This window comes from Bos mutus, chromosome 4, assembly GCF_027580195.1.
Source record: "Bos mutus isolate GX-2022 chromosome 4, NWIPB_WYAK_1.1, whole genome shotgun sequence".
NCBI lineage: Eukaryota > Metazoa > Chordata > Mammalia > Artiodactyla > Bovidae > Bos > Bos mutus.
The window spans coordinates 41411258-41438017 of record NC_091620.1 but is presented as its reverse complement, the minus strand read 5'-3'; the positions used below and the strand labels follow the sequence as shown (position 1 = coordinate 41438017).

The window sequence follows — 26760 nt, the reverse complement described above, 5'->3', positions numbered from 1 at the left end:
TGCATATATATGGAATTTAGAAAGATGGTAATGATAACCCTGTATGCAAGACAGCAAAAGAGACATAGATGTATAGAACAGTCTGTTGGACTCTATGGGAGAGGGTGAGGGTGGGATGATTTGGGAGAATGGCATTGAAACATGTAAATTATCATATGTGAAATGAATTGCCAGTCCAGGTTTGATGCATGATGCAGGGTGCTTGGGGCTGGTGCACTGGGATGACCCAGAGGGATGGTATAGGGAGGGAGGTGGGAGGGGGGTTCAGGATGGGAACACATGCACACCCATGGTGGATTTATGTCAATGTATGGCAAAACCAATATAATATTGTAAAGTAAGTAGCCTCCAATTAAAAAATATATATATATATATGTATATACTGCTACTGCTGCTAAGTCGCTTCAGTTGTGTCCAACTCTGGGCGACCCCATAGACAGTAGCCCACCAGGCTCCTCCAGCCCTGGGATTCTCCAGGCAAGAACACTGGAGTGGGTTGCCATTTCCTTCTCATATATGTGTGTGTGTGTGTGTATATATATATATATATATATAAAGAGAAAAGCTGGGCTAGATGAAGCACAAGCTGGAATCAAGATTGCTGGGAGAGAAATATCAATAACCTCAGATATGCAGATGACACCACCCTTATGGCAGAAAGTAAAGAAGAACTAAAGAGGTAAGGAGCAGCAGCTGTGCTTTGCTGGAGCAGCCGTGAAGAGATACCCCAGGTCCAAGGTAAGAGAAACCCAAGAAAGATGGTAGGTGTTGCAAAAGGGCATCAGAGGGCAGACACAGTGAAACCATAATCACAGAAAATTAGTCAATCTAATCACACTAGGACCACAGCCTTGTCTAACTCAATGAAACCAAGCTATGCCCTGTGGGGCCACCCAAGATGGGCGGGTCATGGTGGAGAGGTCTGACAGAACGTGGTCCATTGCAGAAGGGAGTGGCAAACCACTTCAGTATTTTTGGCTTGAATGAACAGTATGAAAAAGGCAAAATCATAGGATACTGAAAGAGGAACTCCCCAGGTCAGTAGGTGCCCAATATGCTACTGGAGATCAATGGAGAAATAACTCCAGAAAGAATGAAGGCATGGAGCCAAAGCAAAAACAATACCCAGTTGTGGATGTGACTGGTGATAGAAGCAAGGTCCGATGCTGTAAAGAGCAATATTGCAGAGGAACGTGGAATGTTAGGTCCATGAATCAAGGCAAATTGGAAGTGGTCAAACAGGAGATGGCAAGAGTGAACGTTGACATTCTAGGAATCAGTGAACTAAAATGAACTGAAATGGGTGAATTTAACTCAGATGACCATTATATCTACTACTGAGGGCAGGAATCCCTTAGAAGAAATGGAGTAGCCATCATGGTCAACAAAAGAGTCCAAAATGCAGTACTTGGATGCAATCTCAAAAACGACAAAATGATCTCTGTTTGTTTCCAAGGCAAACCATTCAATATCACAGTAATCCAAGTCTATGCCCCAACCAGTAAGGCTGAAGAAGCTGTAGTTGAACAGTTCTATGAAGACCTACAAGATCTTTTAGAACTAACACCCAAAAAAGATGTCCTTTTCATTATCGGGACTGGAATGCAAAAGTAGGAAGTCAAGAAACACCTGGAGTAACAGCAAATTTGGCCTTGGAATACGGAATGAAGCAGGGCAAAGGCTAATAGAGTTTTGCCAAGAGAATGCACTGGTCATAGCAAACACTCTCTTCCAACAAGAGAAGACTCTACACATGGACATCACCAGATGGTTAACACCGAAATCAGATTGATTATATTCTTTGCATCCAAAGATGGAGAAGCTCTATACAGTCAGCAAAAACAAGACCGGCAGCTGACTGTGGCTCAGATCATGAACTCTTTATTGCCAAATTCAGACTTAAATTGAAAAAAGTGGGGAAAACCACTAGACCATTCAGGTATGACCTAAATCAAATTCCTTATGATTATACAGTGGAAGTGAGAAATAGATTTAAGGGACTAGATCGGATAGATAGAGTACCTTATGAACTATGGACTGAGGTTCGTGACACAGGAGACAGGGATCAAGACCATCCCCATGGAAAAGAAATGCAAAAAAGCAAAATGGCTGTCTAGGGAGGGCTTACAAATAGCTGTGAAAAGAAGAGAAGTGAAAATCAAAGGAGAAAAAGAAAGATATAAGCATTTGAATGCAGAGTTCCAAACAATAGCAAGAAGAGATAAGAAAGCCTTTCTCAGTGATCAATGCAAAGAAGTAGAGGAAAACAACAGAAAGGGAAAGACTAGATCTCTTCAAGAAAATTAGAGATACTAAGGGAACATTTCATGCAAAGATGGACTCGATAAAGGACAGAAATGGTATGGACCTAACAGAAGCAGAAGATATTAAGAAGAGGTGGCAAGAATACACAGAAGAACTGTACAAAAAAGATCTTCACGACCCAGATAATCATGATGGTATGATCACTCACCTAGAGCCAGACATCCTGGAATGCGAAGTCAAGTAGGCCTTAGAAATCATCACTATGAACAAAGCTAGTGCAAGTGATGGAATTGCAGTTGAGCTATTTCAAATCCTGAAAGATGATGCTGTGAAAGTGCTGCACTCAATATGCCAGCAAATGTGGCCACAGGACTGGAAAAGGTCAGTTTTCATTCCAATCCCAAAGAAAGGCAATGCCAAAGAATGCTCAAACTACCGCACAATTGCACTCATCTCACATGCTAGTAAAGTCATGCTCAAAATTCTCCAGGCTTCAGCAGTACATGAACGGTGAACTTCCAGATGTTCAAGCTGGTTTTAGAAAAGGCAGAGGAACCAGAGATCAAATTGCCAACATCTGCTGGATCATGGAAAAAGCAAAAGAGTTCCAGAAACACATCTATTTCTGCTTTATCGACTATGCCAAAGCCTTTGACTGTGTAGATCATAACAAACTGTGGAAAATTCTAAAGGAGATGGGAATACAAGACCACCTGACCAGCCTCTTGAGAAATTTGTATGCAGGTCAGGAAGCAACTGGACATGGAACACCAGACTGGTTCCAAATAGGAAAAGGAGTACGTCAAGGCTGTATATTGTCACCCTGCTTATTTAACTTCTATGCAGAGTACATCATGAGAAACGCTGGGCTGGAAGAAGCACAAGCTGGAATCAAGATTGCCGAGGTTATCTGAGATTATTGTACCTTAGATAGGCAGATGACACCACCCTTATGGCAGAAATTAAAGAGGAACAAAAAGCCTTTTGATGAAAGTGAAAGAGGAGAGTGAAAAATTTTGCTCAAAGCTCAACATTCAGAAAACGAAGATCATGGCATCTGGTCCCATCACTTCATGGCAAATAGAAACAGTGGAAATAGTGGAAACAGTGTCAGACTTTATTTTTGGGGCTCCAAAATCACTGCAGATGGTGACTACAGCCATGAAATTAAAAGATGCTTACTCCTTGGAAGGAAAGTTATGACCAACCTATATAGCATATTCAAAAGCAGAGATATTATTTTGCCAACAAATGTCTGTCTAGTCAAGGTTGTGGTCACGTATGGATGTGAGAGTTGGACTGTGAAGAAAGCCGGGCACCAAACAATTGATGCTTTTGAACTGTGGTGTTGGAGAAGACTCTTGAGAGTCCCTTAGACTGCAAGGAGATCCAATCAGTCCATTCTGAAGGAGATCAGCCCTGGGATTTCTTTGGATGGAATGATGCTAAAGCTGAAACTCCAGTACTTTGGCCACATCATTTGAAGAGTTGACTCATTGGAAAAGACTCTGATGCTGGGAGGGATTGAGGGCAGGAGGAGAAGGGGACGACAGAGGATGAGATGGCTGGATCGCATCACTGACTCGATGGACGTGAGTTTGAGTGGACTCTGGGAGTTGGTGATGGAGAGGGAGGCCTGGCGTGCTGTGATTCATGGGGTTGCAAAGAGTCGGACATGACTGAGTGACTGAACTGAACTGATGAAAGTGAAGGAGGAGAGTGAGAAAGTTGGCTTAAAGCTCAACATTCAGAAAACTAAGATCATGCCATCTGGTCCCATCACTTCATGGCAAATAGATGGGGAAACAGTGGCTGGACTTTATTTTTTGGACTCCAAAATCACTGCAGATGGTGACTGCAGCCATGAAATTAAAAGATGCTTACTCTATGGAAGGAAAGTTATGACCAACCTAGACAGCATATTAAAAAGCAGAGACATTACTTTGCCAACAGAGGTCTGTCTAGTCAAGGCTATGGTTTTTCCAGTGGTCATGTATGGATGTGAGAGTTGGACTATAAAGAAGGCTGAGAACTGAAGAATTGATGCTTTTGAACTGTGGTGTTGGACAAGACTCTTGAGAGTCCCTTAGAATGCAAGGAGATCCAAGCATCCATCCTAAAGGAAATCTGTCCTGGGTGTTCATTGGAAGGACTGATGTTGAAGCTGAAACACTAATACTTTGGCCACCTGATGCAAAGAGCTGACTCATTTGAAAAGACCCTCATGCTGGGAAAGATTGAGGCTGGAGGAGAAGGGGACAACAGAGGTTGAGATGGTTGGAAGGCATCACTGACTTAAATGACATGAGTTTGGGTAGGCTCCAGAAGTTTGTGGTGGACTGGGAGGCCTGGTGTGCTGCAGTCCATGGGGTCATAAGAGTTGGACACAACTGAGCAACTGAACTGAAATGAATGACATACGATGTGGAGCACCTTTTCATATGATTATTTGCCATCAGTATAGCTTTGCCAACCTAGATAGCATATTCAAAAGCAGAGACATTACTTTGCCAACAAAGGTTCGTCTAGTCAAGGCTATGGTTTTTCCTGTGGTCGTGTATGGATGTGAGAGTTGGACTGTGAAGAAGGCTGAGAACTGAAGAATTGATGCTTTTGAATTGTGGTGTTGGAGAAGACTCTTGAGAGTCCCTTGGACTGCAAGGGGATCCAACCAGTCCATTCTGAAGGAGATCAGCCCTGGGACTTCTTTGGATGGAATGATGCTAAAGCTGAAAGTCCAGTACTTTGGCTACCTCATGCGAAGAGTTGACTCATTGGAAAAGACTCTGATGCTGGGAGGGATTGGGGGCAGGAGGAGAAGGGGACGACAGAGGATGAGATGGCTGGATGGCATCACTGTCTCGATGAATGTGAGTCTGAGTGAACTCCGGGAGTTGGTGATAGACAGGGAGGCCTGGCGTGCTGTGATTCATGGGGTCGCAAAGAGTTGGACACGACTGAGTGACTGATCTGATAGCTTCTTTGGTGAAATATCTGATAAGATCAGAAGATCTCTGGCCCATTTTTCAATTGGGTTGTTTTCATATTGTTGAGTTTTAAGAGTTCTTTGTATATTTTGGATTAACTGTACTTTACTAGATGTGTCTTTTTCAAATATTTTCTCTGAGTCTGTGGCTTGTCTTCTCATGTCCTTGACATTGTCTTTTACAGAGCAGAAGTTTTTAATTTTAATTAAGTCCATCTTATGATTTTTTCTTTCATGCATTATGCCTTTGGTGTTGTAACTAAAAAAGCACTACTCTACCCAAGGTCTTTTAGGCTTTCTCCTATGTTACCTTCTAGGAGTTATATAGTTTTGTGGTTTACGTTTAGGTCTGTGATCCATTTTGAGTTAATTTTTTAAAGGGCATAAAGGTCTGTGTCTAGATTCTTATTTTTTTTTCTTTTGCATGTGGATGTCCAGCTATTTCAGTACCACTTGTGGAAGGGACTATTTTGCTCAACTGTATTGCCTTTGCTCACCTTTCAAAGATCAGCTGACTATATAGGGGACTATTTCTGGGTACTCTAGTCTATTCCACTTATCTATTTTTCTTTTTTTTTTCCTCACAAGTACCACACTGTCTTGATTACTGCAGTTTTATTGTTAGTCTTGAAGTTGGGAAGCATCGATCCTCCAACTTTGATATTCCCCTTCGACACTGTGTTGGTTGTTCTGGGTCTTTTGCCTTTCCTTATAAATGTTAGAAATCAATTTGTCAGTTTTCACAAAATGACTTGATGGAGTTTTGGTTGGGACTGCACTGATTCTACAGATCAGTTTGGGAAGAACTGACATCCTTACACTATTAAGTCTTCCTTTCCATGAACATGGAATATATCTCCATTTATTTAGCTCTTTGATTTAATTCATTAGAGTTTTGCAGTTTTCCTTATAAATAGCTTATACATATTTTGTTAGATTTATACCTAAGTACTTCATTTGGGGAGATGCTAAATAGAAATAGATTTGTGCTTTTAATTTAAATTCCACTTGTTCATTGTGGTAGATAGGAAAATGACTGGCTTTTTGTATATTAATCTTGTTATTATCACTTATCAGTGGATTTTTAGACACATGTTTGCTTTACTGGGGGCTCACTTAGACATGAAAAGCCCTGGTTGACTGTTCATTTTCCAAGGACACTCATGAACACTCATTCATTTTTTTGATCTCAGATCTCTGACATTAATGGCCTGCAAACCATTTGTTGGTTTGACAGTGAGCTAAAGCAACAGTTTTCAAACTGGGCTTGATAAAGTTCTAAAGCTTCATGCCATTGTGTCTTTGCAAAGACCACTTTGAGTAAAATTAAGTGAATGGGGCTCTGAACTTTCTATATCATTTTTGCTTGAGCAACTCAGTTTTTCTTTATATTTTTAATTTTGAAGTTATTTTAGATTTAAAGAAGATTTAGCCAATTTCCCTACTAACATGTTCCAGAAATATGGTACATGATGAAAACTAAAAAAATATTAAATGACTCTTAACTATTAACTAGATACAATTAACAAAATTACAGGCTTCATTTGGATTTCCCTGCTCTTTGCACAGATGCATTGTTTTGAGCAGTTCAGTTTTTATCTGTTTTTCCAACTGGATTTCATGTGAGATTTTATTTAGATAAAGGTCTGCTAGCTGCTTCTTGTCTCAGATTTTCCCTACCTCCACCTTATAAGTTCTCAATTACTGCTATTTAGCAATGGAGGAAAAGTAGAACAGTAGCTTCTCATCATTTCATCTCATCTAAAGAATGCACCTATCCCTTATTGACCTCTCCAGAATATTTATAAGGTCAAGGGGAATTTTAAAATTTGTTTTACAGATGGAGAAATTGAGGCAAGAGGTTGAGTAACTTGTAGGTAAGAGTCAAACTGAAGATGTCTCCTGATTGCTGACTGACATTCTTATTTTTTCCACAAAGGCCTTCAGATGAGCAAAACATACCTGAGAGAGAAAAGCTGATCAGCCTCCGACTTCCTTGCCCTTGCACGGTCTCATCAGAACCAATGCTTTTAAAAATCTGTAAGAAGGAAAATGGGAGACAAGCAAAAGAAGCATTGAAATAGATACACTCCAGTACAAACATGCTTAATCACAGTTCTTTCTGTAACTACAGAATACAAACACAGAAGTATAATGATTTCATTAGGCTACTATCAATTAGAATAAGCTTTTAGCAACCTAATGTCTTTTCCAGTAATAGAATGGGAAATGCTAGTGAGGATGAGGGGGTACTTCTCAGAGAAATGGAAATCAGCAAACATAATTAGTGTAATATCAGAGGTCCTTTATAACTACCTATGTAAATAATGCCTTTTCATATTCAAATTTGCAAAAAGGTATTTATTAAAGCAGACCCTGAGGCAGTAAAATTGAGAGGTCAATAGATGTTTACTGTTGTAATTACAAAGTGTTTCTATTAGCAAAGTATAGTTAAAACTGCCGTATCTCCATTTCTTCTGATCTGTACTACTATCTAGAGATTCCCAGGAAATTTTGTTTATTAGGGAGGAGCTGAGCATGACATTAAGAAGCTACTCTGAGGTCTCTTTATTTAACTGCCTTCCTGGGAAGTTTCAGAACACAGCTGTTACATGGGTTATCTTCATCTAGTGAGAGTGAAAGTCACTCAGTTGTGTCTGACTCTTTGGGACCCCATGGACTATACAGTCCATGGAATTCTCCAGACCAGAATACCAGAGTGGGTAGCCTTTCCCTTCTTCAGGGGATCTTCCCAACCCAGGGATCACACCCAGGTCTCCCGCATTGCAGGCAGATTCTTTACCAGCTGAGCCACAAGGGAAGCCCATCTTCATCTAGTAGGTATTTGCAAATCAGGTTGCTAAAATGTTTTATTTTCCATCATTGCTCAACACTGATCTGTTAATGGATTAATCAAAGCAGCTAGAGTTCTTGTTTCCATTCTCTTCTAGGCAAGTTTTACCCTGAAATGATTCTGAGTATATATTCAAAGGCAGAGTTACCTTTGCATATGTTACATATTTGGAGAAAATAATACCAAAAAAAATCTGAATATAAAGCAAATCTCTACCAGGTCCACTTTTTAGAAGATAAGCTATACTGAAGAAGAGAAAAACAGAAAACTCAGTGACCTCTCACTCAAAGTCTCTTTGTTTCTAGGTTGTGTGGGCTTAATCTCTCTCTGCCTGTCAGTACTCTTGATGCTGAAAGAGCTGTGATTGGATGTGACTGTCAATTTACTTTATTTGAGACTAAGAGTAATGACTGGGCATCACTAAGGCTCATAGTTTCGGCCCAAGGAGAGTCCAAAAGAATTATTAGAACACCTCTTTGTTAAGCAGGTGCCCCTGGTGGCCTTCGATGCTTGGCTGCAGCTCATGTGCCAATCTTCCCAGTATGTCTGCTGTTAGGCCCACATACAAAATGCATCTCAGGGATTCTGGGCTGCCCAGCAGGTGGAACCAACGTGCGTGACATACGGAACGGGGTGAGTTGGAACACTGCTTGGTCTGAGGTATCAGCCCTCTTCACACATCTTGCTCTTTCCCAGTTTGTGTTTGTCTTTCTCTTTGCCTGGCTGACCCAGAGCAGCAGAGGTCAGCAAACAGAGCAGAGACTGCAACCTCAGGCTGGACCACTCTTCTAGCTCTCAAAGTAGCCAATATGCATGGGTCTAATCAGGATTCAAAATTTCTTCATGTTGAAGACTTCTCTTCATTTTCAAACCTACGCCTGGACAAAGGCCATGGTGATATGGGCAGACTGGCCACACCCCCTTCTGGTGCTATACTTGCCGAGGTGGGACATTTGCAACTGACTGCTCCTAATTCTAGTTTAAAGATGTCAACATCTAGCTTGTTTCATCTCAGAAGTTCATCTTCTAAGTTCCTTGAGAGCACGATAGAAGCTCTACTTTTAATGGAGCCTTGTAGATATAAGTCTAGAGTGTATGCATTCCAATTTATATTTTTTATAAGGTGTAGGATTAAACTGCATGTCTTCCTAGGCTAAATGAGCTTAAACATGCGATGATAAAAAAGAATAGTATTCGTTCTTTCTTACTTGGTGCATACATATTTTGATCCTCATATTTAAAGATTTTTCTGTTGGGTATTCAGGGTATTTACAAAAAGGTTCTTCATGTATACTGGATTGAAACAGGTATGCAGACAAAAAGATAATGCATATTTTTCAAAAGCTACCAAGCTCAGAAGGGAGAAACACACTGTAAACTCCACAAAATTCTCCCTAACTCTTGGCTTTTTGCTAACATTATTTATCAAGTCATCTCTGTGCCAGACTGATGATACAAAGAGGGAGGCAGTAGTAACTGTGATAAACATTTTCCAGGAAGTAAAGGTGTTTGGGAAAGTTGTGTGTCCCAACATTTTGTTCAAGATGACCTCCAGAGGCTTGTCTGAAGTTAAGAAATCTGTTGTACTCACAAAGAGACACTACCATTTACTGACTATGAAAATGGTGTGGAAACTCAGCCAAAACAGTCCATCAGGGAATTGCTTATTTTCTCTGGTCTGCACATACTTTTGGCTTTTCAGTCTGTCTGACTCCCTTCTGTTATTCTGTTATCCCTTATGTTGCCTCTCAGACACAGTGCATGGTATCAGTGTTTATTTTGTACAGAAATGATCTCTGTACCTCCAAGAAGAAAATGCATGCTCAGCAGGGCTGCTATTACACACAGTGGCCAGGCACTTAAACTTGGGAGGAGGAACCCTGGAGAGGACTCAGTCTAGGGGCGCAGAGACAGCCTGGAGTGTGGTCCAGGCTGCCACTGTTAGTGTGCTTGATACATGATGTGGGCCCAATATTTTCAGCATGGTGCCGGGTGGGGCACAGGTGGGCACAGATCAACAGATGAAGACCCATGGTCAGTGTGCTCACAGCAAACTGCGACTCCAGCGTTATGGGAGGACTGATAATGGGCTCAGTGCTCCTGGTGGGCTGCCCCTGGGGAGGAGTATGCAGGAGTTCCTTTCCTGACAGGAACACTCTTCACATGGCAGCTTGGAGCCATATCTGGAGTGAACAAGGCTGGGGACAGCCCTACTAAGGAGGCAGACGAGGTCCCAGGAAGCAGCACAACCACCTAGATTCCTGCAGTCACAGTGCTCTGGCCCCCACCACCAGTCTAGCACTAGGGTCTGTGATGAACACAACAGAGAAATGTATGTGACCTTGGGTTACTTATGGGCAAAACTGCGGATGCTGCACAGCCAGTGCATAGGTTCACTGTGACCACATAAGCCTCGTGGATTCAGTGTTCGGCTCCTTGGGGAACGAGGACACAAGAGAACTTTATGAAAGGAACCTTATGAAACCCAACCCGTAGGCCTTCTACTCCAACAACTGGGGAGAGGACCTTGCCTCCTGACAAGGCTGTGACAACCATGGAGCAAACAGGAGGCCATGCCCAACATTCAGTGCAGGCTCTGGATACCATACCAATCACACCCACTATAATGGACAGCAAACTGAGAAAATAGCCTTTGCACCAAAAATACTGGACTCACACAGTCTACACAAGGATGCTCCCACATAAAAAGAGCCCTTCAAGACCACAATAGATAATTTTCTCCTAAATTCATAGAGACAGAGAAATTTAAAAACTCCCAATTAAAAGAATAAGAAAAATCCCCTGAAAGAACAAAAAAATAGAAATACTTATTCAGGCTACCAGACCCCAACTTCAAAAAGGAAGTAATAAAAATGCTGAAAGTGAAAGAAAGTGAAATCATTCAGTCGTGTCTGACTCTTTGTGACCCCATGGACTGTAGCCTCCCAGGCTCCTCCATCCATGGGATTTTCCAGGCAAGAGTACTGGAGTGGGGTGCCATTTCCTTCTCCAGGGGATCTTCCCAACCCAGGGATCGAACCCGGGTCTCCTGCATTGTAGGCAGACGCTTTTACTGTCTGAGCCACAAGGTAAGTCCCTAAAATGCTAAAGGAATTAATAAACATTATTATTGTCAGGTCACTGTAACAATGAACCAGAAACTGTAAAGAGGAACCAATCAACATTAGATAACTCAACTGCCAAGATAAAAACTGATCTCAAAGCAATGAGTAGTTCACTAAATAATGCAGAAAAATGAACAGGAAGACAGAATAATGGACATCACCCAATCAGAAGAGCAGACAGAAAGACAAACCAAAAAATGAAAGTGACAAGCAAGATCTATGGGATAATATGAAGTGTGCCAAGCTACACATAATAGGGGTTCCAGAAGGAGAAGAAAGAGAGAAGGAACAGAAAATGTATTTGAGGAAAGTATGGCTGAAAATTTCCCAAATCTAAAGAAGGAAACAGATATCCAGGTACAGGAACCTAAAAAACCTACACAAAGTCATATTATAATTAAAAAGACAAAAGTTAAATATGAAGAGAGGAGTCTAAGGGCACCAAGAAGAAAAACAAAGAATATCATACTAAGTGAACTAAGTCAGGCAGAGAATGACAAATATTATATAATATCACTTATATGTGAAAAATAAAAAATACAAAGTAATATTTATTCAAAATAGAAACAGACTCACAGACACAGAAAATTTATGGTTAAAAAAGGGTAAAGAGAGGGAGGAAAGGAATGAATTAGGAGTAAGATTAACATATAGAAATTATTATACATAAAATACAAGCAACAAGGATTTATTATTTAGGTCAGAGAACTACATTCAATATTTTATAATAACCTACAATGGAAAATAATCTGAAAAAATAACGAGTCACTTTGCTCTATACCTGAAACTTACACAATATTGTAAATTAAATATACTTCAATAAAGGAAATTAGTTTATATCTACATAGATGAACATTTTTCATTATTAGAGTGAGAGAATTTATCAATTTTTTCCTTGTTACATAAGTGTTTGAGAGAACTGTTTATACAGTAGGTGCAATTATAGTAACATCTTTTATTTACTTTAGTCCTTTACAAGCTACATATAACACAAAAACATAGTAATCAATCAATACAAATTAATTAAAATTGCCTCTCCATGCACAACCTCTTTAAATCTTTTTTCAGCATTTATGACAGCCAAGAATTGGAACTACCTAAGGGTGCCTGGAGAATCCCAGGGACGGAGGAGCCTGGTGGGCTGCCATTGTCTACGGGGTCGCACAGAGTCGGACACGACTGAAGTGACTTAGCAGCAGCAGCAAGGGTGACTGCAGCCATGAAATTAAAAGACCCTTATTCCTTGGAAGGAAAGTTATGACCAATCTAGATAGCATATTCAAAAGCAGAGACATTACTTTGCCAACAAAGGTCCGTCTAGTCAAGGCTATGGTTTTTCCTGTGGTCATGTATGGATGTGAGAGTTGGACTGTGAAGAAGGCTGAGCGCCGAAGAATTGATGCTTTTGAACTGTGGTGTTGGAGAAGACTCTTGAGAGTCCCTTGGACTGCAAGGAGATCCAACCAGTCCATTCTGAAGGAGATCAGCCCTGGGATTTCTTTGGAAGGAATGATGCTAAAGCTGAAACTCCCGTACTTTGGCCACCTCATGTGAAGAGTTGACTCATTGGAAAAGACTCTGATGCTGGGAGGGATTGGGGGCAGGAGGAGAAGGGGAGGACAGAGGATGAGATGGCTGGATGGCATCACTGACTCGATGGACGTGAGTCTGAGTGAACTCCGGGAGTTGGTGATGGACAGGGAGGCCTGGCGTGCTGCGACTCACGGGGTTGCAAAGAGTCGGACACGACTGAGCGACTGAACTGGACTGAACTGAACTGAAGTTGCAAAAGCCTTTGTGACCAATCACTGCAGCCATTCACTTTCTCAACACCAGCACTACTGTAGTATTCTGAAGTGCCCACTTGGTTGCTCCCTAAATGCTTTTCCATCCTCAAGCCAATAAACACAGTATGATCTAGAATGGATGGGACAAGACACATGCCTTTTCTTAACGACATGTGAAAGAGGAAGAGTGGAAGGATAAATTGGAAGAAAGAACCTACGTTAGCATCATTCCTTCCAAAGAAACCCAGTACTGATCTCCTTTAGAATGGACTGGTTGGATCTCCTTGCAGTCCAGGGGACTCTCAAGAGTCCTCTCCAACACTACAGTTTAAAAGCATCAATTCTTCAGCACTCAGCTTTCTTCACATATGTTTGCTTTCCTGAAATTGATCTGCCTGAGAATTCATGGGGTTGCAAAGAGTCAGACATGACTGAGCGACTGAACTCAACTCAACTACTCAACTCAAACATATGGAAACTGAGAACCTGAAATAATTGTTCTTATTAGCCCTGGGAATATCATCATGTACCCCCAGGGAAATATTTACCCCCTGTTGAAAGCAGTTGAGATAGATGAAAGGGTGATACCTGACTTGAGATAGAGCAATGCTAACTGCAGGTGGTTGAGAAGTACTTGAGAGACATGCCTAGATGAGGTGGCAATGATATTCAGAGTATATCTGTGAACTGTTAAGCATTCCAAAGATTCCTAGAAATATTTAGTGATAAAAGCTGGATTTCTTGCAGTCAACATGGTAGAATCCCAGAGTGCTTGAACATGTAAATGAAATAGCATCTGAGTTTTAAATAAGAGGAAAATGCTGTTCCTGCTATTCTCTCATGAACCAATCACGCAAAAGCAACAAGAAGAAAAACAAAAGGCAAACTCTATCCTTAATAAAACCACAAGATATCGACAACTCTGAACACAATGTATGGAGTATGGCTGCTATATGCACTGGAGGGAAAACTGGGGTATGGGAAGACACCAAGTCAAGATGCACGTGACTGCAAATAAGGAGGAAAGAAGGCAGTGTAAGCACCTTGGAATATATTGAAGAAAAGTGCAGAAGAAGAAAAACAAACCGAAAGCTATACCATATTCTTAAATAGAAAAACTCGAAAATGGTAACAATTTCAGTACGTTCTTAGTTAATCTATATCATTATGTGATCGCAGTGAAACTACCAAGAGCATTTGAAATTGGACAAGCTAACTCAAATTTTCCTATGCAAGAAAGAAAAACCAAGAACAAACAAGATTCTATAATGAAAAGGGAAAATAATGAGGAAGAAATGCTGTAAAAGATACTTAACCATATTATGAAGCTAGTGTAATGAAAACAGTGTGATGCTGGTACATGAATAGTTATAGCAACAAAATAGAAGGTACAGAAATAGACCCAAAAAAGTAGGAAATACAACAAAGGTGAATTTTCAAATCAGTGAAGAAAATGGGACATCTGGATAGTAAGTCTGGAAGATGGAGATGCATTTGGAGTAATGCCTCATATTATATAATAGAAAAAAATTCCAAATTGATCAAATATTTAAATGTTAAAATCAAAATCTTAAAAGCATTGGGGAAAAAGATGGAAGAATATTTTTATGATCTCAAACTTGAAGAGTTTTTCCTGCCGGTGAAGAAAAGCCCTGAAGTCACAAAAGAAAACACTGATAAGCTCAACTCTGTAAAAATAAAAATGCATACTTGGAAAAGCCACCATATATCAAAAGATAAATGACAAACCTGGATAAGTATTTTCTTTATTTTTTTTTTAATTTTTAAATTTATTTTATTTTATTTTTTTACTTTACAATATTGTATTGGTTTTGCCATACATCAACATGAATCCACCACGATAAGTATTTTCAACTCACATATTCAAAAGTCTACTTTCTTTCTTGTCTAAGAAACAAAAACAACAACCAAAAGAAAGTAAGTTTGAACAAAGCATGTCAAACGATAGTTTATATTAATAGAAAGGAGAATCAACTCTAAAAATTAAGAAGTATTTGACCTTGACTACAAGAAGAAAAAATGCTAATCAAAACTACAAGCTGAGTTTTCACCTGTCACATTGGTAATAAGCAAAAAGCCTGAGAACTCACAGGGGTGATCTGCCAGGTTTTGAGCTGTCTTTTGACTCAGTTCCCACCCTTCTAAGCCCTGTGATGCTGGAGTGGAGAATGCTCACAGCATCTCTGCTTTGCCACCTGGTGCCTGCACAGCCTCTGCCAACAGGAGGTACAAGAAGGGAAGAGGAAGATGGAAAGAAGGAAAAGAAACTAGCTCTGCTCTCTCTGCTTCCTGTTCTGGTCCATATTACCCCAGCAACTGTTTTCACCTGGGGCTTCAGTGCTTTACCACTGCAGCAGCTAAATCCAGTTTGTGGGTTTTTCCTAATACTCTTCCAACATTGAAAAGTCAGTCTGACCTTTCCCCTCTTAGTGAAGCAGCATCAATAACCTCAGAAGTTCGGTCTGGGTCCGTGGGGTCCCTCCTCTAAGATTGCTGCTGCTGCTGCTAAGTCACTTCAGTCGTGTCCGACTCCTTGCGACCCCATAGACGGCAGCCCACCAGGCTCCCCCGTCCCTGGGATTCTCCAGGCAAGAACACTGGAGTGGGTTGCCATTTCCTTCTCCAATGCATGAAAATGAAAAGTGAAAGTGAAGTCTCTCAGTCGTGTCCGACCCTCAGCGACCCCATGGACTGCAGCCTACCAGGCTCCTCTGTCCATAGGGTTTTCCAGATAAGAGTACTGGAGTGGGGTGCCATTGCCTTCTCCAGCACTGTTGAATAAAATCCTCCTCCAAAGAGGTCTGCATTTCAGTACTGTAAGGTCCTTTTTTTAAGCTTCTAAGTTTTATTTCAATCTCTTCACTCACTCCTCCAGCCTTAGAGATGGCAGCTTTTCTTTTGCACTTACTACCTTACTGATACCTTGAAAGTGAAAGTGTTAGTCACTCAGTCATGTCCAACTATTTGCAACCACATGGACTGTATGTAGCCCACCAGGTTCCTCTGTTCATGGAGTTCTTCAGGCAAGAATACCGGAGTGGGTTCTTGTTTTAATTCTCTTAACAGATTTTTAAAAATCTGTTTAACAATTATTCATATGAAACTCTAAGTAACTGGTATGGTATCCAATTTGCTCTTAACTGATACAGTGGCCCAAAGTGTGAAGACACAGGCAGTCTCACTCATTATTGCTGCTGCTGCTGCTGCTAAGTCGCTTCAGTCATGTCCGACTCTGTGCGACCCGATAGACAGCAGCCCACCAGGCTCCCCCATACCTGGGATTCTTCAGGCAAGAACACTGGAGTGGGTTGCCATTTCCTTCTCCAATGCATACAAGTGAAAAATGAAAGTGAAGTCACTCAGTCGTGTCTGACTCTTAGCGACCCCATGGACTGCAGCCTTCCAGGCTCCTCTGTCCATGGGATTTTCCAGGCAAGAGTACTGGAGTGGGTTGCCATTGCCTTCTCCTTCTCATTATTGATGGGAGTGTTAATTGATACACACACACATTCCCAAGAGAGCTGGCAAATGACCATTAATTTCATGTCTATGAATTTATCACAAAATTACTCAGTCATGTGTTAAATACTATGTATAAAAGGAAATTTATTGTGGCTTTGTTTATATAGAGCAAAAGATTGGAGGGGAAATGAAAAGTTAAATGATAAGGGAATGCTAAATAAATTACAATGTATTCATTAGTGAAACACTTTGCTGCAATTAAAATATATATATAATTTTATTTTTTAAAAAGCCAAATCTGTTGGTGGCCAGCAGAAGATTGTGTAGGGTTATCAAGAAGGCTCCTGGAATTGAATTAAGACCTTTGGGATTAATTCATATGTATCTCTCCTACTCCCATTCTCATGTCCTCTTTACATCTGCTTTTTGAAGTTATAAGTATGAATGCACACACTGTTGTAAAGCCCAAAAGTGAAATTCAGTAAAAAACAGAGTGACGATCAAGTCTTCATACCCTTGCAGGGGAACTTCCATTTCAGAAGAATGAAGACACATGGCTCGGTTGACCAGCCTCCCTTCTCATTAGATCCCTACAACACCATTCAAATCCTAGCTTTCCTTTCACTATACCTCTGCATGAAGATGAGGCAGTCTGCTAAAAACACATGTGTCTCAATTACCCCGTCATATGTGCTCTTTAACCTATATGCTTCATCTTCCAGTCTCTAAGAACACAGAGGCTTCTCAGACAGGTGTGATCTTATTCCTAGGAGTAGATAAGTGTGCCAGGGGGAAAGGGTGCCTGTCCTCGAGCACCACTTTTACTCAGAATTTTGGGTAAATCTATTTTAAAAGCAAACATGAGGAAAGTTAAAGTCGAATACAAAATATAGATGCATTTTGAAGGTAATCAGGAGTTTTCAAAGAACTCTCTTGCATGTGAAAGACCACTCTGAGTTGCTTCTCCAAGTGCCCCAGATCTGGGTTAACTTCCTTTGGTAAAAGTAGGAGAAGCTCCCTGTAACACACATGGCATTTCCAAAGGGGTGTGAACACGTTATGCTTGATTCTAGCATGTTAACTCTATTTACATAGCCACGATTATTCCAAACTAATATAATGACTTCTTTGAGCCCAAATTGTTGATTAGCTTTGTGTTTAGTTACAGAACAATTAACCCATCAGTAATACCAGGGGATAAAATTCATGACTTTCATTGAGCTTTTATATATTCACCTGACCAAGATAACTCTGACTCCATAGTTGATAATGTGAATCTAAAAATCAGTTGCAAAATAGCATCACATTATACCTAATAAAATCTTCAAGCCATGGCATGTCAGTAACCAAGAGTATGGAATCAGGGATTCCATTTTAGATGAGAAATCAGTGGTTCCTGTGTTCAATATCTTTTGCATCCAAGATAAAGTCTATTAAATAAACTGATACACCTCCAAGCCACCTTAAAAAACAAAAATCAATCCAATCAAAAGCCTAAGTTCCATTTCTACCTCCAAATCTCTGAAATGTTCCAATGAACAACCGATAAATAAACACACCTCACAGATGTTTACAGAGCACTTTTGAGAACGTCTCTTTCATGGAATCCTCACAATATGACGACTAGGTGGTTAGATGTAGTTCATCTGAAGTCCTGAAAGTTTACAGAAAGTTCTGTAAACTCAAAGAACAAAGCCATCTTAAGGGGCTAAAAGAATGAAACATAAAATTCCAACAGTCAACGGCACCCTCAGGCAATTTCCCCAACCTGCAGGACACCTGTGATGAAAGACTTAGACGGCCCCTCCAAGGGGCAAGAAGACAAGTGACAGGGATGAGAGCTGATGGTGTGCCACGCACAAAGCCAGTTCTTGTGGACACACTCTTTTAACAGATTGTGAATTAGACATTCTTCATGATCCTCACTGCAGTTTACAAACTTGAAAGCTGAGCTCAGATCAATGACTTCCCAAAATTCAAGGGGGAGGAATCTTGGGGTCATTTTTTCAGACCCAGCCTGGCTATTGGCTCTCTTTTGCTCATATTCTGTTCACATTTGGTTCATATTCTTACTGCTCATCTCTGCCTTCTGATCCTGCAGTCACCAAGTCAGCTTCCAGAGTTCTCACCCCTTCTGCTTTCCTTATTGCCTTGAAGGCAAGATCCAGACTTCCTAATTTCAGGGCTCTTCTGCTAATCACAATGGGGAAAAAGAGAGGGGTTGGAAAACTGAGGCATTTCTCCTAGTTTTCATTGTGTGAATTGGACACAATGTGTTAATTAGAGATGGTTTTCTTTATACTGACTACTTTTGGGGACAGATACTAACACCAAGAGCAAATCCGATTGGGGCGAAGGACTGCTATGTTTGAGATGTGAGGCATTTGGCTTCCTAAAAAGGGTAAGAAATACTGGGAAGGAGAATGCTAGCTAGGAGTAATCAGATAGCAGATTTTCCCTGATGACTTTTAGATTCTTTAGCTATTCTTTTGAACACAGTTTCTGTATCTACAGACTACTCTGAAAGTGGGCACATGACAAGCACTATCAAATTCTAAAAAATGACTGAGTCACTCTGTTTGCTCTAGGGCAGAAGTTCACTACCATGAGCTGCTTCAGAGTCACTACAGGGCTTGATACAAGACAGACTGCTGGGCCCCACCATGGAAGGTCTAATTCTGTAGGCCTAGGGAAGGCCTGAGAGCCTGTACTTCAAGTTTCAGGTAAGGCTTTTGCTGCTGGGGGACCATACCTGGAGAAGTATCAGTATCAAGGGTCTTCCTCTTTCAAATGGTAAAGGAAAGATGTCTCCAACTCTTATCTCGGAAACTGGCTTGATTCCAGTTCCAAGCCCCAGAAGTGGGTTCTGTAATGCCTTAGCCCCTGGAGCCCCCGCCTCCAGCATTCAAACCTGTACCTTCTATTAAAGACAAACAACCCACTTTTCTGCAGATCTTACTTCCTTGCCTAGAGGACTGTCATCTAATCGGCTGGTCCCTCAATCTGCAAGGCGCCTTCACTCTACTCTGTGGGCTTATCACTCTTGAGTGATTCAAATCTGACAAAAGGCATCTGCTGGGGCACCAGTGAGTCTGCAGGCTGTATGGCCTGGTGACATATTTTCTTTGGCTCATACTATATTTGAGTTTTCAAAATATTAGTTTTCAACATACTTTTAAAAATCAGAAGGTTTACACAAAATGTGGGTTTCAGATTTTTAAAGTATCAGAGTATCTACCAGGGAACAACTAAAGCTGAGAAACTGCCATCCTGTTGAGAAACACAGCATCTTCCTGGCCCTCCTCTCTGGGACTACGTGCATCAATCCTAACACACTAGTGCTTTCCATTTTAGGGCTCAGCAATCAGGTTGTGGCTATCCACCAAAGCATCCTATTTGTAACTGGAAAGCTTTCTCTAGCCTGGCAGTGTGAAAATCAATGATTGGCCTTAACATCCTTAAGATCACCTTAGATTTGATGGAATGTGATACTGACCTGACCTGGCTATCTGGAAGCTTTTGAATTTTTAATCTTTGCTCTGGCATGTATGTATGTATGTAATAACTTTTACTTCTTTCTGTTTTATTAAAAATAGTTTATGAGGTGAAATTCACAGAACATGAAACTGACCATTTGATGAACAATGCAGTGGTATTTAGCACATTCACTATCTAGTTTCTAAGCATTTTAATAATTCAAAATAAGGCCCTATATCCTATATGCATCAAGCAGTTTCACCCCACTCTCCTCTCCTCCCATAGCCCCAGGAAATCTCTAATTTTATTTCTATCTCTGTGAATTTATATATTCCAGGTATTTCATATAAATGAAATCCTATATGGCCTTTTGTGAATGGGCTTTTTCATTTCGTATAATGTGTGCCTGTGTATTTATGTGTGTATATGTATATGTGTGTGTGTGTATATATATATACGCACACACACATACATGGAATTGGGTCACATATTTAGGGTGGCTGACAAATCCCAAGATCTGCAGTCAGCAAGCTGGAGACCCAAGAGCTAACTGTGTAAGTTTTACTCCAAAAGCCTGAAACTTTACTGAATTAATTGGTTAGTCTGAACAGTTTCTTGGTGTAATCTTTAGCGTTTTCTATACATTATAAGATCATACTGTCGCAAACAAGACGATTTTACTTCTTTTCAATTTGTATGCTTCTAATTTATCTTTTCTGCCTGGCTAGGACTTCTGGGACTATGTCAGATAGAGTTGGTGCATGCCAGTAACGGAAGACAGAGCCTGATTTGGGCCCACAAGCAGCTGCAGTGCTGGAGGCTGCGGCTGCTAGTCGTGCTGTCCGGTGGCTGCACAGTCTCCCCGAGTGTGCGCACACAGTGCAGGCTGACGACAAAGCTTAGGCTGGCAGCACGCAGGGGCATAGCTGGAGGCGCTAGCCCCAGGTGTATGTGTGATGATGATGGTCAGCCATGGGGTGTGGAGGATGGCATCTTGCACTTGTGCATCCTCAGAGGCCCGGGCTAGCTCCTGTTGTGGTTCCCAGGCTCTGGCAGGGGCAGGGAGGGACTTAGGTAGCTTGCATGAGCAAACAAGAATATCTGTGGGGCAAAAGCTGCTAAAATCTGCAGGAATTCCACAACAGCTGTGCTGGTCATTGGTTCCTTCTTCACTGGGAAAAGCCACTGGGCTTGCTTATAGAGCTGGTCATTGTGAACCACAATTACTCCCACCTTATGGCAGCTATTGGTAGATCCTGCTTTTCTTCCTTGTTCCTAGCCATCTTTGACATTGGTGGTTTGGGTGCAGTGAAAGCCAAGATAGATCTTTGTGTGTAGTGCCCTCAAAGCCTGGGAGAATGCAGCTGTTCAGCCTGCTTTCCCTTTCCTAGTGAGGAGAACTCTTTCCAGCTGAAACAGTTTGGTACTGAGCAGTGCCAGCCTGGGGAAGTGCTGTATATTGTCACCCTGCTTATTTAACTTATATGGAGAGTACATCATGCTAAATGCCGGGCTGGATAAAGCACAAGCTGGAATCAAGATTGCTGGGAGAAATATCAATAACCTCAGACATGCAGATGATACCACCTTTATGGCAGAAAGTGAAGAGGAACTAAAGAGCCTCTTGATGAAAGTTAAAGAGAAGAGTGGAAAAGCTGGCTTAAAACTCAATATTCAGAAAACTAAGATCATGGCATCAAGCTCTGTCACTTCATGGCAAATAGATGGGGAAACAATGACAGACTTTATTTTCTTGGGCTCCAAAATCACTACAGATGGTGACTGCAGCCATGAAATTAAAAGATGCTTGCTCCTTGGAAGAAGAACTATGAAAAACCTAGACAGTATATTAAAAAGCAGAGACATTACTTTGCTGGCCAAAGTCTGTCAGTCAAAGCTATGGTTTTTCAAGTAGTCATGTATAGATGTGAGATATGGATCATAAAGAAAGCTGAGCTCCGAAGAATTGATGCTTTTGAACTGTGGTGTTGGAGAAGACTCTTGAGAGTCCCTTACAGCAAGGAGATCAAACCAGTCAATCCTAAAGGAAATCAGTCCTGAATATTCATTGGGAGGACTGATGAAGATGAAACTCCAATACTTTGGCCACCTGATGCAAAGAACTGACTCATTGGAAAAGACCCTGATGCTGGGAAAGATTGAAGAAGGAGACAACAGAGGATGAGATGGTTGGAGGGCATCATTGACTTGCTGGACATGACTTTGAGCAAGCTCCAGGAGTTGGTGACGGACAGGGAAGCCTGGTGTGCTGCAGTCCATGGGGTGGCAAAGAGTCAGAAACAATTGAGCATCTGAACTGAACTAAGCTGAACAGAAAACTAAGACAACCTTCCTCAGTTTGTTTCCTTGGTCATCCAGAGCTCATTTTCAACACATTCTTTTGCCTTGAGAGAAACATCTGCCTGATCTTAGAACTGACAATAGTTATGTTTCTCCTGAGTGACTGTGCTCAATTTTCATCACCCTGGAACCTGTGAACAATACAACCAGCCTTGTTCCTTTTGTAGCAAGAACTACTTGAACACTTAGAGATCAATCCCCACCACAGCCCCTGTAAAACATGTGCCTGCAATTGTCATAGGCACACTTACCTGAGTCCTATCCTGCACTGGCTAAAAGTACATGCTCCTCTATTTTATAAGCCTAAAACCGCTTTGCAGATCAAGCCAGGGCATGTACATGTGTATACACACCCATATCCACACACGGGCAAGAATGCACAATATTCCTTGTGTTTACAGACTTTAGTCTGTAAAGGACACTTAGTAGGGGCAAGAAACTGGCAGCTCATGATTAATTGAGCTATTGAGTTCATTGTGTTAAATTTAAAACCCTTGGAAAGGTGTTTGGAGGTAAAGAAAAATATATTAATTGGAAATATATATATAATATATATAATTCCAAATAATATAATTATTTGGAAATATAGCTAACCTGTCTAAAGATGAGTTTATTCTGTTTACCAACTTTTTGTATATACGTGTGTGTGGATAATTCTCATAATACAGCACATAGAATAATTATTTTGTATCATATGTGTAAGACTTATCTCCCTAGTCTCCTTGAAATTATCAGATCAGATCAGATCAGATCACTTGCTCAGTCATGTCTGACCCCATGATCATAGCATGCCAGGCCTCCCTGTCCATCACCAACTCCCGGAGTTCACTCAGACTCACGTCCATCGAGTCAGTGATGCCATCCAGCCATCGCATCCTCTGTCGTCCCCTTCTCCTCCTGCCCCCAATCCCTCCCAGCATCAGAGTCTTTTCCAATGAGTCAACTCTTTGCATGAGGTAGCCAAAGTACTGGAGTTTCAGCTTTAGCATCATTCCTTCCAAAGAAATCCCAGGGCTGATCTCCTTCAGAATGGACTGGTTGGATCTTCTTGCAGTCCAAGGGATTCTCCAACACCACAGTTCAAAAGCATCAGTTCTTCGGTGCTCAGCTTTCTTCACAGTCCAACTCTTACATTCATACATGAACACTGGAAAAACCATAGCCTTGACTAGATGGACCTTTGTTGGCAAAGTAACGTCTCTGCTTTTCAATATGCTATCTAGGTTTATCATAACTTTCCTTCCAAGGAGTAAGTGTCTTTTAATTTCATGGCTGCAGTCACCATCTGTAATGATTTTGGAGCCCAGAAAAATAAAGTCTGACACTGTTTACACTGTTTCCCCATCTATTTCCCATGAAGTGATGGGACCTGATGCCATAATCTTCGTCTTCTGAATGTTGAGCTTTAAGCCAACTTTTTCACTCTCCACTTTCACTTTCATCAAGAGGCTTTTTAGGTCCTCTTCACTTTCTGCCATAAGGTGGTGTCATCTGCATATCTGAGGTTATTGATATTTCTCCAGGCAATCTTGATTCCAGCTTGTGTTTCTTCCAGTCCAGCGTTTCTCATGATGTTTCTCTGCATAGAAGTTAAATAAACAGGGTGACAATATACAGCCTTGACGAACTCCTTTTCCTATTTGGAACCAGTCTGTTGTTCCATGTCCAGTTCTAACTGTTGCTTCCTGACCTGCATACAAATTTCTCAAGAGGCAGATCTGGCGGTCTGGTATTCCCATCTCTTTCAGAATTTTCCACAGTTTATTGTGATCCACACAGTCAAAGGCTTTGGCATAGTCAATAAAGCAGAAATAGATGTTTTTCTGGAACTCTCTTGCTTTTTCCATGATCCAGCAGATGTTGGCAATTTGATCTCTGGTTCCTCTGCCTTTTCTAAAACCAGCTTGAACATCAGGAAGTTCACAGTTCACATATTGCTGAAGCTTGGCTTGGAGAATTTTGAGCATTATTTTACTAGCATGTGAGATGAGTGCAATTGTGCGGTAGTTTGAGCATTCTTTGGCATTGCCTTTCTTTGGGATTGGAATGAAAACTGACCTTTTCCAGTCCTTTGGCCACTGCTGAGTTTTCCAAATTTGCTGGCATATTGAGTGCAGCACTTTCACAGCATCATCTTTCAGGATTTGGAATAGCTCAACTGGAATTCCATCACCTCCACTAGCTTTGTTCGTAGTGATGCTTTCTAAGGCCCACTTGACTTCACATTCCAGGATGTCTGGCTCTAGGTCAGTGATCACACCATTGTGATTATCTGGGTCGTGAAGATCTTTTTTGTACAGTTCTTCTGTGTATTCTTGCCATCTCTTCTTAATATCTTCTGCTTCTGTTAGGTCCATACCATTTCTGTCCTTTATAACGTCCCTTTAAATAACAATACTTTTATGACCCCATGTTCCTTCTGTAACTGCAACTGTTTTGTGTGCTGAAGCACTGACAGGTCATACTTTTACTATAGTCAAACCTTTCTAGAATATAATAAAAAGCCAGAGGTACGGAAGTCGGAGAGGGTGCCACAAAAGTGCACAAGGGGAGAAGTGCAGTTAGAGAGGTGTCAGCGGCTGATGTGAGTGTTACAGGGAGAGGTTTGCCCACCATCATCACTCCTGAGGCCCTGGAGAGTCATGGAGGAACTTGGCATCCTCTGTTAACAAATTAATCTTCGACAACTGATTGATTCAATACTTCACAGGAGGCGGCATGACCAAGGCTTTCTCTGGAAGCTGAAGACCTTTGAACAGGGTATCTCTGGACAGGAGGAAATGAGGCAGGGGAGGGTGGGGGAGGGTGGATGGGGAGGATGGGGGAGGATGCCACAGGCAGAGGGAACTGCAGTAGCAAAGGCAAGCAGAAGCACAGCAGCCTGATGTTTGGGGAGCCACAAGTCCTGCCACATCCCTGAGCTAGAATTTGAGGTGGCCATGAGAATCTGCAGGGGACAAGAAATGTGGGCTGGTTTTGTCATATTTTGTTGTTCAGTTGCTCAGTCGTGTCTGACTCTTTGTGACCCCATGGACTGCAGCACACCAGGCTTCCCTGTCCTTCACCATCTCCCGGAGTTTGCTCAAACTCTTGTCCATTGAGTCGATGATGCCATCCATCCAACCATCTCATCCTCTGTCACCCACTTCTCCTCCTGCCCTCAATCTTTCCCAGCCTCAGGGTCTTTTCCAAGGAGTCGGCTCTTCTCATCATGTGGCTAAAGTACTGGGGCTTCAGCTTCAGCATCAGTCCCTCCAATGAATATTCAGGACTGATTTCCTTTAGGATTGACTGGTTTGATCTCCTTGCTGTAAGGGACTCTCAAGAGTCTTCTCAGCACCACATTTCGAAAGCATCAATTCTTCAGTGCTCAGCCTTCTTTACAGTTCAACTCTCACATCCATACATGACTACTGGAAAAATCATAGCTTTGACTACACAGACCTTTGTGGGCAAAATGATTCTGTTTTTTAATATGTTGTCTAGGTTTGTCACAACTCTTCTTCCAAGGAGCAAGCATTTTTTAATTTCATGGCTACAGTCACCATCGGCAGTGATTTTGAAGCCTAAGAAAATAAAGTCTGTCTCTGTTTCCATTGTTTCACCATCTATTTGCCATGAAGTAATGGGACTGATTGCCATGATCTTAGTTTTCTGAATGTTGAGTTTTAAGCTAGCTTTTCACTTTCTTCTTTCACCTTCATCAAAATGCTCTTTAGTTCCCCTTCATTTTCTGCCATAAGGGTGGTGTCATCTGTATATTCGAAGTGAAGTGAAGTGAAGTGAAAGTCGCTCAGTCCTGTCTGACCCTTTGCAACCCCAGGACTATACAATCCATGGAATTCTCCAGGCCAGAATACTGGAGTGGGTAGCCATTTCCTTCTCCAGGGTATCTTTTCAACGCAGGGATCAAACCCAGGTCTCCCACATTGCAGGCAGATTCTTTACCAGTTGAGCCATAAGGGAAGTCCCTGCATATCTGAGGTTATTGATATTTTTCCTGGCAATCTTGATTCCAGCTTGAGCTTTGTCCAATTCATGTCATGTTTGGGATATTTTAATTAATTTTTGATGGCTATGAGGCTCAACAGGGAACAGGAGCAGCCAAGGATGGAACCCAGGTCTCCCACATTGCAGGCGGAGTCTTTACCAGCTGAGCCACTAGGGAAGCCCTATTGTTTCATGAAACAACATGAAACAATTTCATGCATAGCTGCATGAAACAAGAGTGCAGCCTTAGAGCATGGTCTTGGTTCTGCCTCAAGGGATACTCATAACAAAATCTTTGAGCTCTTTACAGAATTAAAACCCTCAATAAATGGAAGATTGTCAGCATTCTTCATTCTAGAAAAGACTACCTGAGGCCAGACTAATGGAACCAGAGAAGCTCATCAAGAGATTACTTGATACTAGATCAAAGGA

General features: G+C 41.4%; 1 protein-coding gene across 1 annotated transcript in view; it reads right to left on the bottom strand.

The window, feature by feature from the left end:
- Window positions 1-26760, bottom strand: part of HECW1 (HECT, C2 and WW domain containing E3 ubiquitin protein ligase 1) — a 270983-nt gene that overhangs the window by 182581 nt on the left and 61642 nt on the right. Inside the window, exon 4 of the mRNA XM_070369359.1 lies at window positions 7214-7289. Within this exon, the coding sequence (XP_070225460.1) occupies window positions 7214-7289 (76 nt within the window). The remainder of the gene's footprint in view (window positions 1-7213; window positions 7290-26760) is intronic.